We start from the raw sequence: 16,459 nt of genomic DNA on the forward strand, positions 1-16,459 counted from the left end.
ATCGAACTCAATATTCATTAACACACAACTATGTCATTAATTTTCCTTTTACAATATAGTAGACACTCAAGATTCTTAGGATAATTAATTATTCACAAATTATCAACTCTTGCTAGCTTACTTTTAACACTCTCTATCAAACTCTAAAGTCCTATTATAATTTCTCCCTAATCACTTTAACAGTTCCGTAATATGACAATGGTATCTATCACATACAACTTCTAGTTAACATAAGACAAAATTCACAATACCTTTCTTTAGCTTCACTTACGGGCCTTCACCTTCTACTGAACGAACTTGCTTGCATAACTTCTTGCAATTCAGGGCTATATGAACATCTGCGCCGTCAGCTGTACTATCCGAAACGAGGACTTCGATATTTTCACAGCTTCCTATGACTCTCTGGTATATTTCGCTTTCTACATAGGAATACGGGAATATCTTTCCCGTTCACCTTCGATTCCTTGTTGTGGCATGAGGATATATGCCATATCTCTCCACTCAGGAACACCGTGAAATCCACTAGAAAACCAAACTAAAACCACCGCGACTATCCAAACGTTTCTTCTCTTCTCGCAAAAAGGCCTCAAGCCTCCTTGACCACCTGAACGTCTCCCCCAAAACCCAAGAGAGCCCACTCCTCGAAAATCCAAAGTCAAAAAGAAAGAGCCTCGAAGGGGGAGTTACCAACCCTTTTATAGCTGCTTCCCTAACGGCGCCCTTTCTTACTTCTTTTTTTCCCACCTCCTACTTGTTTTCCGTCTGTCTACCAATTGGGTGGCATTTTGGCTGCCATACGTCATTTTGATCCGCAACTCGTAACGAAGTTCCCATCCGGGCATAGGCCCTAAGCGATATTCCGTTGTTTCTCTTGTTAGCCTCTATCTTAACCCCCTTTCAAACCTTTTCTCAGAATTCTACTTAAAGCTTAATCCGTAGCCTCTTACATAGCGTATTTCATGACTCGTCCTTTTACACTTATGCATTTAACTCTTTCATTCTTAATCGCATTACTATATTAATTCTTAGTTAGCTACTTATTTAATACAATTTCCTTGTTTAGTCATAATACATCTTAATACATTCTTTTCTTTCGTTATCTTAACTAAACAATAGACCTTTACATTTTACTCAATTTATACTGGATGCAAGAATATTACATTAACTAAATTATCCTTTTTATGCAGGGGTTTTTATTTATGTTATTTATTTTTCATGTTACACCATGATAACTGAGAATACTGTATTCTCAAGATATCAGGTGTAACAAAGGTCCTCCCTTTAAACAAAAAAACTTTCTTCAAGAGAAATTTCTTTTTCCCTTTTGGTGTACCTCTTCCCCCTTTTTCTTTCTTTTACTTTCCTCCTGACTATCATAATTTACAAGTCTTGCACAATCAGTGAGTATGCGTGCAGCCTTCATAGCAAGAGGTAAATCACAAACTAACCACTCACTTATGGTCCTTCTAAGTTTAAATATGAAATACAAGAAGTCGGCATAAATAAACTGCTGCTTAGATTGTACATTCACTTCTTTTCTCTTGTTCATGTTCCATCCTGTGTGTTTAAAATAACCTCCAGATCTTTCAAGTCTCTCAATTAAATTAACATCGACCCTTTCCTGACTACTTTCCTCTAATTTCCTTTCCTCTACACTTTGATTATCCACTACCTTGACGTTAGTTATTAAGTAAGTCTCTGTCTGGCTGTTGTCTTTGGATGTAGAAGTTAATGAAGAATCAGACTGACTATCAATGCTTTCTTCATTATCCTTCTTAGACTGTACACTTTGTACAACGTTAGTCTCTTTCTCCATCCTGCCTTGATGCGATTCCCTAACCTTTCTTACCTTATAATTTCCCTTTTTACCTGACCCCTTTCTTCCCATAAGGAACATTTCATTACTAGAGAAGTTGCATGAGAAATCATACTTCTCTAGAAATTTTATTCCAAAAATGATTTGTGAGCTTGGGCGAGATGTCCTAGGTAGGCCCAACAATTCCTGCCAAACACACATATTAAACTCAGGTAAGTACACCTTCACTCTAACCTTCTTATTCACATAAACATTTGAGGTCGCAATCCCCGATAATCTGATCGGTTTCTTTAACTTAGAAATGCGTCGCCATACACGGGACTTTATTCTTTGAAAATAATGTTCCGTTATGACAGAGGCCTGTGAACCTGTATCTAGCAATACATCACAATGCAAACCTTGTATTTTACCCTTAATTATCATATCTGTCTTTCTATGTTCATGATTTCTCTGCCTATCTACATAATTATGAGGAGTTTGCCCAAACTTCGACTCATTTATTATTATTTATGGGGGATCTCCTATTTCTAAAACAGAAACGAGCAAAGTGCCCTATCTCGTTGCAATCGAAGCATCTTGGAGGCTCCCTTCTGTCTCTAGGCTTATTAGCTCTTTCTTGATTCTGGACATTGACTGTTTCTTGTTGAGGTGCCATCTCGGACAATCTCTGCATAACTGAGTCTACTCTATCCAGAAGGGGTCTTTGCAGACGCTCAACTTCTTCTCTAACCAACTTAATTGTTTCCTCAGTTTTGCTACAATTAGGCTCTGGGGCTCTGACAGATAATGTTCCTAATTGATTCATTACCTCATCTAACCTATCCATAAGGGGCTTGTGGAGTATCTCGATCTCTTGCTTTACAATATCTCTTATCTTATTTGAATCGATACTAGACTCTGTCAAATTGTTTATCTCTTGCCCATTATCCTTCTCTAGTCTCACTCTTGTCCTTGATTTGTCTCTCTCTTTCTTACTCTCTTTACTATGTCTCTGCTCTCTTTCAAATACCTTCTTCTCTTTAACCACATTCACTGACGCCTGAACATGTGCGGGACGAAGGTCTCCGAGCAATTGTTCGCGTTCCCTTACAGCATCGCAACATTCTCTTAAATTAGATAGTTTCTTATTGAATGCTGTTTCTTTCAACTCGGGTCTGACTCCCTGCCTGAATTGTTGGAAAATGGCCGTCCAAGTGAGGTTTTTCTTCACTATTGACACTTAGGGTACTAGCTATTGTCAATAACCTGTTATGGAACTCAGCCACACTTTCCTTTTCTTCCTGAGAACACCTCTGGAGCTTCCATAAGTTAGGTCCCAAGCTTCCTAGTTTTGAGAACTCAGATATTAGGACTGACTTAAATCGGGAGTAATCCAGGGTTTCCTTAAGAAAAGGGGAAGAATACAGGAAAGCTTTAGCCTTTCCCACCAGTTTACTTCTGAGTAGGACTACCAACTGAAAATCAGTCCATCCTCCAACTCTTCTATATAACTGAAAAAATTTAGAACGTCATCTGTTTCTTCACCCAAAAATTGTGGGAATATTTGCTGTGGATTGATATACCTGAAAAATTCCTTGTTGTCCATGTTTAAACTACTGGAGGGTTCAGTCATACTTGCATCCAATTTACACTAGTCAACTCTCAAATTTTCTCAACAAAACTTAACCTAATTTGTACCTCTTAGTTGTCTGATTTGCTACCAAAACCAACTTATTGTAAATAGCTTATATTTTAGATTTTATTAGCCAAATTACATCCTGCCGACTGCGCCATTTGTAACGTCACTATCTTACGATCTTTGTTTGTTTGTCTTACAAACTTCCTTCGTCTATATTCTTCTAACTTCTATTTTCAAAACACCACCAAAATTTCTACTAATATCTGAGCTATTGTTCTCCGTAGTATCCCTAGTATTTGTATTTTAACTGCGCCCTTTGGGATATTTAGTTTAAGATATCTTATACATAAACAGAGAAAGAAACTCAAATAACTGAAAGTGCAACGATTGCAGTCGTGACACTATTTCTTATTACTCAACATTAATTCCTTAAACTTCCCGTTTCTTAACATTAATTCCCCGCGTGGTTAGGTTCGAATGTTTCTAAGCGGTGCATTGGATTAGCAATATCAGACACTTCTTTTATCATTAAACAAAAGGTTTATTATTTCTCTAAACATGGTACATATCAAAATACACAACTAAATTATTTACACACTAAAATTAGCTTAATACAAGTAGTTGGGCTATGATTCGACAAAGGTTACTATGATCATGCCGCCACAAAATTTTTATACAAAACATGAATTCACTTAACATAAAAGTTTTAGATCATCACACATTAACAGATTATTCAGCTCCAAGTACACTAACAAATACATTAACTACTCTAGCACATATTTATGACAATTCCGATTCTCTACACATCACACTAGGCATTCAAATTCCTCAGGCTACCTGGTTACTCAATTTACACTAATCGAATTCAATATTCATTAACACACAACTATGTCATTAATTTTCCTTTTACAATATAGTAGACACTCAAGATTCTTAGGATAATTAATTATTCACAAATTATCAACTCTAGCTAGCTTACTTTTAACACTCACTATCAAACTCTAAAGTCCTATTATAATTTCTCCCTAATCACTTAAACAGCTCCGTAATATGACAATGGTATCTATCACATACAACTTCTAGTTAACATAAGACAAAATTCACAATACCTTTCTTTAGCTTCACTTACGGGCCTTCACCTTCTACTGAACGAACTTGCTTGCATAACTTCTTGCAATTCAGGGCTATATGAACATCTGCGCCGTCAGCTGTACTATCCGAAACGAGGACTTCGATATTTTCACAGCTTCCTATGACTCTCTGGTATATTTCGCTTTCTACATAGGAATACGGGAATATCTTTCCCGTTCACCTTCGATTCCTTGTTGTGGCATGAGGATATATGCCATATCTCTCCACTCAGGAACACCGTGAAATCCACTAGAAAACCAAACTAAAACCACCGCGACTATCCAAACGTTTCTTCTCTTCTCGCAAAAAGGCCTCAAGCCTCCTTTACCACCTGAACGTCTCCCCCAAAACCCAAGAGAGCCCACTCCTCGAAAATCCAAAGTCAAAAAGAAAGAGCCTCGAAGGGGGAGTTACCAACCCTTTTATAGCTGCTTCCCTAACGGCGCCCTTTCTTACTTCTTTTTTTCCCACCTCCTACTTGTTTTCCGTCTGTCTACCAATTGGGTGGCATTTTGGCTGCCATACGTCATTTTGATCGGCAACTTGTAACGAAGTTCCCATCCGGGCATAGGCCCTAAGCGATATTCCGTTGTTTCTCTTGTTAGCCTCTATCTTAACCCCCTTTCAAACCTTTTCTCAGAATTCTACTTAAAGCTTAATCCGTAGCCTCTTACATAGCGTATTTCATGACTCGTCCTTTTACACTTATGCACTTAACTCTTTCATTCTTAATCGCATTACTATATTAATTCTTAGTTAGCTACTTATTTAATACAATTTCCTTGTTTAGTCATAATACATCTTAATACATTCCTTTCTTTCGTCATCTTAACTAAACAATAGACCTTTCATTTTACTCAATTTATACTGGATGCAAGAATATTACATTAACTAAATTATCCTTTTTATGCAGGGGTTTTTATTTATGTTATTTATTTTTCTTGTTACACCATGATAACTGAGAATACTATATTCTCAAGATATCAGGTGTAACAACAGGAAGATGGTTTAATGTTAAATCTGGTGTGAGACAAGGATGTACATTATCCCCTCTGTTATTCATTATCTATATGGATCACATATGAAGGAAAGTGATATTAAACCTGATATCAAAATTGGAGATGTTAATGTCAGCTCTTTGCTTTATGCGGATGATGTTATACTTCTAAATAAATCCGCTACAAGTCTGCAAGATTCTCTGACTAAATTGAATAGCTGTTGTAATAGATATGGTATGAAGGTCAGCAATAAAAAGGCAAAGACAATGAAAATAGGCAGAATCATTGAAAATGTCAACTGTGTTGTGAATGGAGAACCTGTGGAACAAGTAAAACATTTCTGCTACTTAGGCACGATTTTTAGTGAAGATGGTAAATTAAATAAAGAAATAGACAACAGAATCAGCAAAGCTGGTATGGTGGGAAGTCAATTGAATAAATTCATATGGAATAAGAGAGAAATTAGTCGGAACACTAAATTAGCTGTATACAAAACAGTGTTCAAACCAGTTTTAACTTATGGATCTGAGAGCTGGGTCAGAAGTAAAACACTTGACCAAAGACTAGAGACCGCAAATATGAGAGTCCTGAGAAAGATTAGAGGCGTGAACAGATGGCATCAATGGCAATATCATATTAAAAATGAGGATATTAGGAAAGAACTTGACATTGTCAGCATCCAGGAATGCGTTAGCAGAGCTAATCTCAGGTGGTATGGTCACTTAAATAGAATGGGAGAGGAAAGATTAGCAAAACAAGTGTTCTCTGCCAGGTTGGCAGGAAAACGACCGAGAGGAAGACCACGATATAGGTGGATTGATACGGTACAAAGTGCCTTAGACAATAGAAATATAAGATCTGATAATGTTGGAGTCTTGACAAGTAACAGACTGATTTGTAGGAAAATTGTAGATAGGAAGTTAGTAATGATATAATTTTTTTCATGTAGTACTATCATATCCTGTACACCCCTTGAGGGTACATGGCAGGAATTTGATGATGATGATGATGGGAATAACAATACACAGCAAACTCCTACTATAGCAAACAATGCTATAACAAATTATCATGGCATGCTAAAAGATTCCCTACAGCAAACTATTCAGCTGATTTTAGTTTGCTATAGTGAAAGTTGACTACATAAATAGTTTTATGATTTTCAAGAAATGAAAACCATAACACTATTTATTGTTAGTACAGAGAACGTTGCAAAATATTACTTCCACTGTCAAAGGACAGCTAAAATAAATTAACTATTCCACAACGAGTAGTATATAGCAATTGTGTCACAAATAATTAGTATTTGTTACTTAATCAGCTTTCATGTAGACAAAATGCAGTACTAGCTGGTTTATTTAAACTTACATATTTGTTACAAAAATTACATAAAATAAATACTGCTGTGCTGGCATACCATACAAACAATGAAAACATTATAACCAAATGTGTATATATACGGTATAAAAACAATAACCATAATATTATATATTTCCCCATTAATATTAATGATAAAAGATCAATTAATGTCATTTAACAAGACTAAATGTAACACTGGAAAAAAATAATTTACTGAAATGAAATGTCCTTATAGTGTAAACATTTGGGTTTAGTGCCCCATTCATCATGAACGACTTAATTTCACTGTTGACTAGTACTGTGAAGGATGACACTGAAACAGTCTATTGTGATGAATGATAAATATGATGGTTACAATATTGCATCTGATTATCAGAAACTAGTTTCTTTCTGATCAAGATATGCAAAACAGTTTTGGAGCTGCACATCACAACCTAAGTGCTTTTCTGAATGAACTATTAAATTAGGAAAAGCCATAATAGATGAAAGAATAAATTCATATTTGTTCATTCTGATAAAAATATTTTTCTTTGTTATAAATGGTAATAGAACTAAGCATGCTGTTTATCAGCAGTGTAGCAGTGTCAAAGGAACCCGAGATTTATACACAGTATTATTACTGAAACTTTACTTTTAGTTGCTAAATATTAAAAAAAAAAAATCTGTACAAGATTTATACACAGTATTATTACTGAAACTTTACTTTTAGTTGCTAAATATTAATTAAAAAAAAAAAATCTGTACAAGATTTATACACAGTATTATTACTGAAACTTTACTTTTAGTTGCTAAATATTAATTTAAAAAAAAAAAAAAAAATCTGTAGCACGGTCTGTAGATGAAATTAACATTTTTTTGATGAAAATCAAAAGTGTGTGGTGGCTCTCGTACTAATGAAATTTAACGTTAGATGAATCACAGAAGCTGAAGACATTGTGGTGCCTGTTTAAAAGTGATTCAACTACAATCTGAAAAATATTCAGTAACTACTCTCACAGTTCTTTACTTCCTCTGATCTCCATAATAGTTGGGTGAAAGCTGATACTGAAATGACTCATCTGTTTCCTTTAAATGACGTCAGCAACCAACAGTAGTATGTCCATAGCTGGGAGGAATTTGAGAGACAATTAGTACAGATTCTTTTAGTGATCATTTATTCACATAAGGTTACTAAAAGTCAATGCTCTCAAACGTATATAAAAATTTGAAAGAAGTAACTTTCTGGGAGACCAAGGGTAGTTACACTGAACTGCTCTGGACCACAGGTTGAGGACCCCTGATGTAAATAATTGGCTGTGAGTTTGTTGTATTCACTTTTCATTTGTATATGCATAAATTCACTAGTTAACTAAAGTAAAACTGTAATTCTCAGAGATAACTTTTAATGACTGCTTGTCTCTTTGAAGAGATGGAATATTACAGTTTTTGTTGTTATTATACGAAAATAAATACAACAGCTACGAAATATAAAAGGATTTTTAGTTAACATTTTAGATGAACAATAGTGTATGCACTTTGAAGAGTTAACTGGTACTATTTCGGCTATTTTTAAAATTGCCAAAGTGATTTTATCATGATAAAAACATCTCCATACTGCACATGAACAATATGTACTGTTCGCACTTCATTTGGAAAAACTTGGGTTTGAATACCATCTAGAATATTGAGGAAGGAGTTTTATGAAGATTTTTCAGTTCAAGGGTGTGTATTAGTCAGTCTGATGCAGAAGTGACAATTTTTTCCTCCTTCCAATTAAAATAAGCTTTTTTAATAAGTGTAATTTAAATATGTAACTCCATTGTTGTTGCTAACAGATTAGTTTTTTTTTTTAAATAATAGTTTAGTTTTCAACCTTTCCTTAATCAAAGAAGTCTTTAAGTTAATGATTTATCGTATTCATCACTGGAGCTTGAACTTGTATGTCTTTTTGATCATGAAGCAATATGATAAATCTGTAATTGTAATCTTAGAAATGCCTAGTTTACTTGAAAAGTTTTCAGATTAGAGGAAATATTTTCCATTTATCATGTATATATATATATCATTAACAAAATGTGCAAATTTCATATGACTAGGAGTTAAACATGATCACTTGATTGCAACTGGTGCCTGGAATATTTAGCTAGCAAAGTCAGCAACCAGCTTTTGCCTATCAATCTAGTTTATTTCTATGTGTGATAATTCTTACAAAATATTTTACAAAATTTTAAAATATAGTGAGGAGATGGTTTTTATTCTTGGACCTTATGCTCTTATTATTAATAATAATAAGAGCATAATAAATTATATAATTATTATTAATAATACTGAGTCTTAAATATTCCCAATACTTTACACCTTTACTTAAAATTCTTAGTCTAGGTCAGAGTATGCATTTGGGAACATTGTTTCAATTTCAGTTCTCTGAACTGGCCAGCAACTAATATTTTCTGAATTTTTAAGAACTAAAATTCTGCTATAAATTAAAGATGTCAAGAATTTATATTCTTGGTTTAATTCTTTAATTTAATTTAATCCAAGTGTAAGCAAACAAAGTTTAAGCCTGAAGTATTTTCAGAACTAGAGCAACTCATATATGGAGACTAGTGACTTCACATCACTTGCTTTAGTGTGCCATAATGCAAAGCACACGTCCTCACAGACATGTGTGGTGCTATGCATTGTGGAGGGGAGTCACAGCCCAGACTGGGCAGCGACTCCCTTATTGGGGTCTCCTCAGTGGGGGCTAGACCCAGTCGTGATACTAAGGCAAGTGATGTGAAGTCATTAGTTTCTATATATGAGTTGCCCCAGTCCTGAAAATACTTCAGGCGGAAACTTTGTTTGCTTACACTTGGATAAAGGATTAAACCAAGAATATAATTTCTTGGTATCTTTAATTTATAATATTACCAAGTAGAAAAACTTCCAACAACTACCTCTAATCCATGATTTAAACCAGGTTTTTCCAAATGAAGACGATCATCACACCTTCAAAAGTACTAAGGTGCTGAGAATTAGGAAGATGGCAAGAATTGCTATACTGTGAGCTCTGAGTTGATCTATTCTGGAGAGGAGACTGACACTACAGTTATTTTTCATTATGGAAAAAAAAAAGACTTTTCTGGAAGGAGAAACCAATCAGGAGACTACGAAAGAGATAACACAGAAGAGTTATTAAATATCACTTGACTAAGACATTTTACATTTTGATGAATGCAAGTTTCATGACTAGATTTTTTGGGGGAGAAGGGGGGGGGGGATGAAATGAGAATGCTAAATACTCTAAATATCAACAAGGGCCATAGGGCTAAATTATCTATTATTTATTATTATTTATATTTATTTATTAATTATCTATAATTCCTATCCTTCTATTCTTCTCATCCATCTAGGACAGGTTGAATCCCTTCCTAACTAGGGGTTACTAGCCTATTAATGCAGCCAGTTCGCCACTACTCTGCTGCATCCCCCTAAAGACGATATTCATGACTGTATCTGTGTTTATGTTCACGGGACCGGTTTGCTGCTTGCAGGATAAAAAAACCCCAGATAAACTGGGGAGAAAAACCCTGCTGTCCATGCCCGATACCGGCTAACTTGGCTATGGCTGAGGAAGATCCTTAAGCTCCTCACATCATCAATGGAATCGAACTTAGGACACTCCTTCCCCAGGCATATGGTTGTGAAGTGAATTGCCACTAGGCTAACCATGCGGATTATCTATAATTATTTATTAAGTTATCTATTTAATTAATAGAGCACATAATGTGTGCTCCTCCCTCAAGCTTACAACAAGAACTTATTATCAAAATGTTAATGGAATTTAATCGCTACAACCTTAATCAAATCCAGCAGATAATTGACTATGTTCCAATACCTCAGGGATTCTTCAACAGACCACAGGGTTCCAATCCCTTATATTTCTGGCATCTCTGAACCAATTGGTAGAATTTTGAAGAAGTATCATCTCATTCCCACATATTTTCCTATCAACAAAATTTCTCATCTCTTGCCATCTACAAAAGACAAACCGTCACCTCTATAATTAGCTGGCATTTACCAGATACGTTGTGGATGAAACTAACATACTTTGGACAGAAGGCCATTCTGTGAAAAAAAGAATTAATGAACATCAATATTATATCGAATACATGAAACCTCAAAAGTCTGGTCTGGCACAACATAGTACTGACACAATATCCGGTGGAATGAAGCTCATCTTCTCCATAGAAACAGTTTTAAATATGAATGCCTTTTCAAAGAAAGTTGTGAAGCCCTTTCACGTCAGTCAAATCTGAATCGGAAAGACTGTCTCTCTATTCCAAAAGTTTGGGAGATTCTTATTTTATGTAACCATTCAAAAATAGTTTTTAACATTATTTATTAATATTAATTTCTAGCATACGGCAACAGTTTTTAATTGGTAAACCACTGACTGCTATATTGTACCTTGTATTCCCATTTCTTTGATTTGCTTGTTTCTATGCACTGATGATGTACTGTTATTTTCAGTAAGAAAAATCTGTACTTTCATTTCATTAAAGTTAATTACTGTTGGTTATCGTGTAATTTATTGTTTATAGTTATGCCACAGGTACCTTTAAAGATTGGTTCTAAGATAACAAATTACTTAGCAGTGAAAGCTATTGTGCCTAACATGTTATGGGGAAGAATATAGTACTGTTGCACAAGACTAGCAGTAAAATGAAAACATCAGGCTACATACCTGTTTGAATTCCCAAAGTAGTAGTAGTGTAGATTTTGGAAAAATTGGCAAGTGCTTGTATGCAGAACTGCAGATAAGAATGAGATTAGTTATGGAGGTCAGCAAAGACTGTTAAAAAGGTCTTGTTATAGTAATTTGGTCACATTTCTTTATAAAGTAGTTATGAGGAAATTCATATACTGTAAATATATATGCAAAAAGCATTTAACAGGTTATTGCAAGTTAAGTCAATATTTAACTTGCAAGAAATGGATTTTACGTAGGCTGTTCCATAAGTAATAAGACTATATTTATACAGAAAACAGATTACCTTTAATCGTCATTGTTTACACAGTCTTTTTCGAAGTAACTACTGTGAGATGCGATGCATTTGTCCCAACGTTGCGTCCACTTCTTTAACACATATGAGAGTCTGTTTTTTGAGAGTTCTTTCAAAACCGCCTCCGCAGCTTTTACACATGCTTAGTTGCTTTTGAAATGGCGGCCTCTTAGTGGTTTCTTGAGCTGAGGAAACAGCCAGAAATCGCACAGTGCGAGATCAGGACTGTATGGAGGGTGTGGTAGGATATCTGTGTGGTTCTTCTGCAAAACGTCCACTACACAACCAGCAATATATGGCCTTGCATTATCATGGTGCAATAAGAAGTCATTCTTCAGCAATGGACGCTTCCTTTTGACTTGTTTGATGATAATCGCTGTTGTATTGATCATTGTCTCTGTGATGAACGTTGAAGTTCTTCCCTCACATTCAAGATCTTCCACATTTTGCCTTCCTTCCTTAAAAGTTTTATGCCAGCGAAAAACACTTGCCCTCGACATTGCTTCATCGTGGAAAGCTTCGCGTATCATGTTAAAAGTGTCCGATGCCGATTTTTGCAAACGCATACAAAATTTAATCGCATAACGCTGTTCCAAGGAAGCTTCCATTTTGAAGACTGGTCGCACCTCGTAGGCGCGCCGATGAGCAGTTGCGTTTAGTCACGTGACACTCTGGCACATCAGCCCATATACGCCATCTATCAGCCTCTTTTGTTAATACATACAGCAACATTTCTTTATTCCACAGAAATTAATATTGTGATGAGTGGTTTCGCCACAGTAAAATTAGTCTTATTACTTATTGAACAGCCCACGTATATATCTGGATAATGAACTGGATCAGCAATTAGTAGTGAAGTTGTTACAGGAAGATATTCAGTCATTTGCAAACAGTGTGCAGACAATGCAGATCTGACAAGAGTTATGTTATTACAAATGGTGCTGATGTAGTGGTACTTCAGAAACTGAAATAGGCTGGAAAGATAGTCAAATGAATAAAAAAATACCAGTATAATGTAACTAGGTATGTTTTGAACTGCCACCTCCTATAAGACCAGCTAACTTACCTATACAATGGAGGAAGAGGAGATAAGGGATCTTTGGATGTGGGGTCAAAGTTCAAGAGATATGCTGCAAAGATGGTGAAGAAAATCCCACTATGTCATTGGGAAGTAGAGATGGATGGAATTATTATGTAAAAAACAAACAATAGGAGTACAATGTCTATTAATTTCATGTATTCTTCAGTCTGCCAGTCTTTGTGGGATGAAAAGTCATAACTACGAGATCAGATAACTCTTTCATTTGAGAAGCCCTTAGAAAGATTTTTTGCATCCATCTCAGAATGCATTCCAACAAAAAGATTAATGTCATAATGTCCTGGGTGGCTAGACTACAGAGACACTGCACAACAGCAATAAGGATGATAACAAGCAGCAATGAGGATGAAAGTGGTTCTGGCATAAAGCTCTAATCACACTATACTGGGACTACTGTATGCATGGATCTTGAAGTCACATGCACTTCAAGACTTTGTTGAAGGCAAAAAAGTGGGTAGGTAACAAAAATGATATCAGACTGGAACATCAGCTATAAGAATAGAGTTAGGGCTTGTAATCAGCAGGCAGACAGAAAATGGAGGAGTGAGGATTTAAGTGACAGGTATTGTTGAGCCATATTCACCAGATGGATATCGAGGAGATTATCAGAAGTAAAACAAGTGGAAGGGACAAGGACAAAGAATAGCACTAAAAGAAGGGAGAGGGTAAGGTGAACAGGGGAAAAAGCAGGAATTTTTTTTCATGTAAAAATGATGGATGCATGAAATGCAATGCCTGAGCAGGAATTGCAAGAAAATGAGTTCAAAGATGGTGAAACAGACTTCGTGGCACTTCAAGTTCTCACAATGAGTAATTTGATTCTACGGAGGTGCTGTAATATTAAGTTCCCATCTGTCTTAATAATAACTCTAAAATGAACATTTACAGAAGAGAATCAGGAAAGTCGAGCACTCTTAGCTCCTAGAGAATTTTCTTCTAAGAGTCAAGTAATTAAGAAAACTACTAATGCACATTATATTTAATAACATGTAAAAAGGGGCAAAAATTACTATAAAACTATAAATTACAATAACTGAAATAAATGCCATGAAAACTGCACAGAACAAAGAACTGTTTTGTTAAAGTGAAATATCAGTTACTGTAAAAGAAGTTTGCAGAATTTAGGAATTAAAATAAATTATCAAATCCTATGGATATGACTATAACTTACATGTATGCAGACATTCAGTAATGGTAGTAGCATCAATGAAGTAGCCAGCACAAAGAATGCACACTATGTGAGGATTCAGATCTCGTATACAAATTCTGTGCTTCTATAGAGAAAAAACATGCACTTATAAAAAGAAAAACTAAAAAAAAATTTAAAAACAAAAATTGCTTTTACGATACTATCAATACAACAGCAATTAAATTACAAGCAAAATAAATCTTGAAAAACATATGAAATGATGAGAAATGATATGCAAGATTCATTTCTTATGTTATATAAAAAAAGGAACTAGATTAGAAAGCAACAGAATAAAAAACATGCCCGCTTCAGTGGTAGAGTTTATAAATAACTCATCTAGCTTCAACATTGGTATGCACAACAGTTTTAATGAATATTGTAAGTAGTAATTTCTATCAAAAGCAAACAAGTAACTGTCATGCATTTCACATAGTTTACCCTCTTCACTTCATGTTCTATTTACATACCATAAGTTGCCACATAAAACGATATTCAAGTTTTAGAAATAAAAAAAAAATTGCTGAACCAAGGTTCATCTTATATTCTGGGTATAAAAATGGAACCATTTGGCAATAGAAAGCACTATCAATCAATCAATCATCTAACTACTGTATGATAATATACTGTGTTATAATAAACTTCTGGCATGTTAATATACTGATATATTAGCATATTAATATATTTTATATATAAATATTTGTATTTAATACATGTCAGCTGGGCAAGCATGCAGTTTTATCATCTAAATCATAATGAAACCATACTAATGCTTACACGAATTACAATAAACAAAACCAAAGACTGGTATAAATGTAACAAACAATTACATCAATTGTACGTATGGGAAAACATTGTGCATAAATTACAGTAAGGAAAATACCTGAGGGCAACTGCTAGGTCTACATTAAAGTAAAAGTAATGTGTAACAAGCTGTCTGTAATTAATAAGTGTCAAATTAGTGGTCATCTTATACTGTGAGTATAGCACAAAACAAACATTTGAAAAAGATTTTGGGATCATCTTATACATCTGGTTGCCCATGTGTTAAGGCTTAAGTGCTGGGAAAAATTCATGATAAAAGTTTAATGGAGTGAAACAACACTAGGAGAGGATTAAAAATAGCATTTAATGCTTCCAATATTTCATCTCAGTTACAGAGACATGGTCAGGGAGTGCAAATTCAGACGTAACACACACACACACACACACACACAAAAGGCATCAACGAAACTATCTGAAACACACAGATGAAAGACTAGAGTCTTAACTAGGTAGAGTACTCTCTATGGACACCTCTTGGCAGCCTAGGATACAAACTGGGATCTTAAAGTATTAGTGTTTCCAATATTTGGGAAGTTTTATGCAACCATATTTATTCAAATTAGGCTGATTTTTTTAAGAGCAGCAAAAGATTCTAAAAGCAGTCTTTCTCTTCTAAATTTACTGTGATGGAGCACAATGATCTTTTTCCAAATGATTCTATGAGCTGTATCCAAAGCATGATCTCCAAGGCCAGATGTGGAGGATTGCTGGACACCGGCGACAAGCTTCCTCAGCCTTCTCACTGGCACACAGGAAAAATGCAGGAAACAAGAGAGCGTTTGAAGTGCGCACCACTCCTTATATCTTAGCGACGAGCGCCCTCTCATTCTCTCTACGTCACTCACTCACTCAGCCATCTTTCATTCGTCAGGTAAGGTCACGTTCTTTACTCGGCGGCCCTCTTGACAGAACTGTTACTGCAGGGGTTACCGGATGACGTTTCGGATTTTCTGCTGTATCATGGACTATTACGTAATGATCAGGCCTTCTGCTGATTGGTTAACATGAATTTTCCCAGTATTGGGTATTATTCTAAAACAATATTTGAATTATTTTACAAGAACATTAATAATTAAATTGATACACTTTACATTTACAAGTTAGTTGTTGCCTCTCTACGTAAACTCTTGAGAGTTCAAGCATGTCTTTACATTAAGATTCTTAAGTGAGTATTTTCTCATGTTGTGGCTGAAACAAATGGCAGATACATAGTGGGCCAGTTATTTCCGACACAACAATAGCATATATCAGCAAATAACATGAGTACGGGAAAAGTAATTATCATGGAGGCATTCAATTATAGGTTTTTTTTGTGTGTATGTGTGTGTGTTTTAACCCTGTCAGGAGGTAATTTATTCCTACATGCTCCATTGCATTACAATGCTTATATTATATGTAGCTGA

General features: G+C 35.1%; 1 protein-coding gene across 5 annotated transcripts in view; it reads right to left on the reverse strand.

The window, feature by feature from the left end:
- LOC150107272 (polycomb group RING finger protein 1-like) overlaps window positions 1–16,459 on the reverse strand; it is a 302,424-nt gene that overhangs the window by 267,790 nt on the left and 18,175 nt on the right. For 4 of the 5 annotated variants that reach the window (XM_090391122.1, XM_090391119.1, XM_090391121.1 and 1 more), the window contains exon 2: window positions 14,217–14,319. In XM_090391122.1, coding sequence (XP_090247248.1) covers window positions 14,217–14,249 — 33 coding nt within the window. In that variant the 5' untranslated portion in view covers window positions 14,250–14,319. Of the gene's footprint in view, window positions 1–11,627; window positions 11,695–14,216; window positions 14,320–16,459 lie in introns of all 5 variants that reach the window. The other variant, XM_090391120.1, reaches the window with a different exon arrangement.

This window comes from Typopeltis vanoorti, chromosome 4 (assembly GCF_054136105.1).
Source record: "Typopeltis vanoorti isolate ZY-2024b chromosome 4, IOZ_Tvanoo_1.0, whole genome shotgun sequence".
NCBI lineage: Eukaryota > Metazoa > Arthropoda > Arachnida > Uropygi > Thelyphonidae > Typopeltis > Typopeltis vanoorti.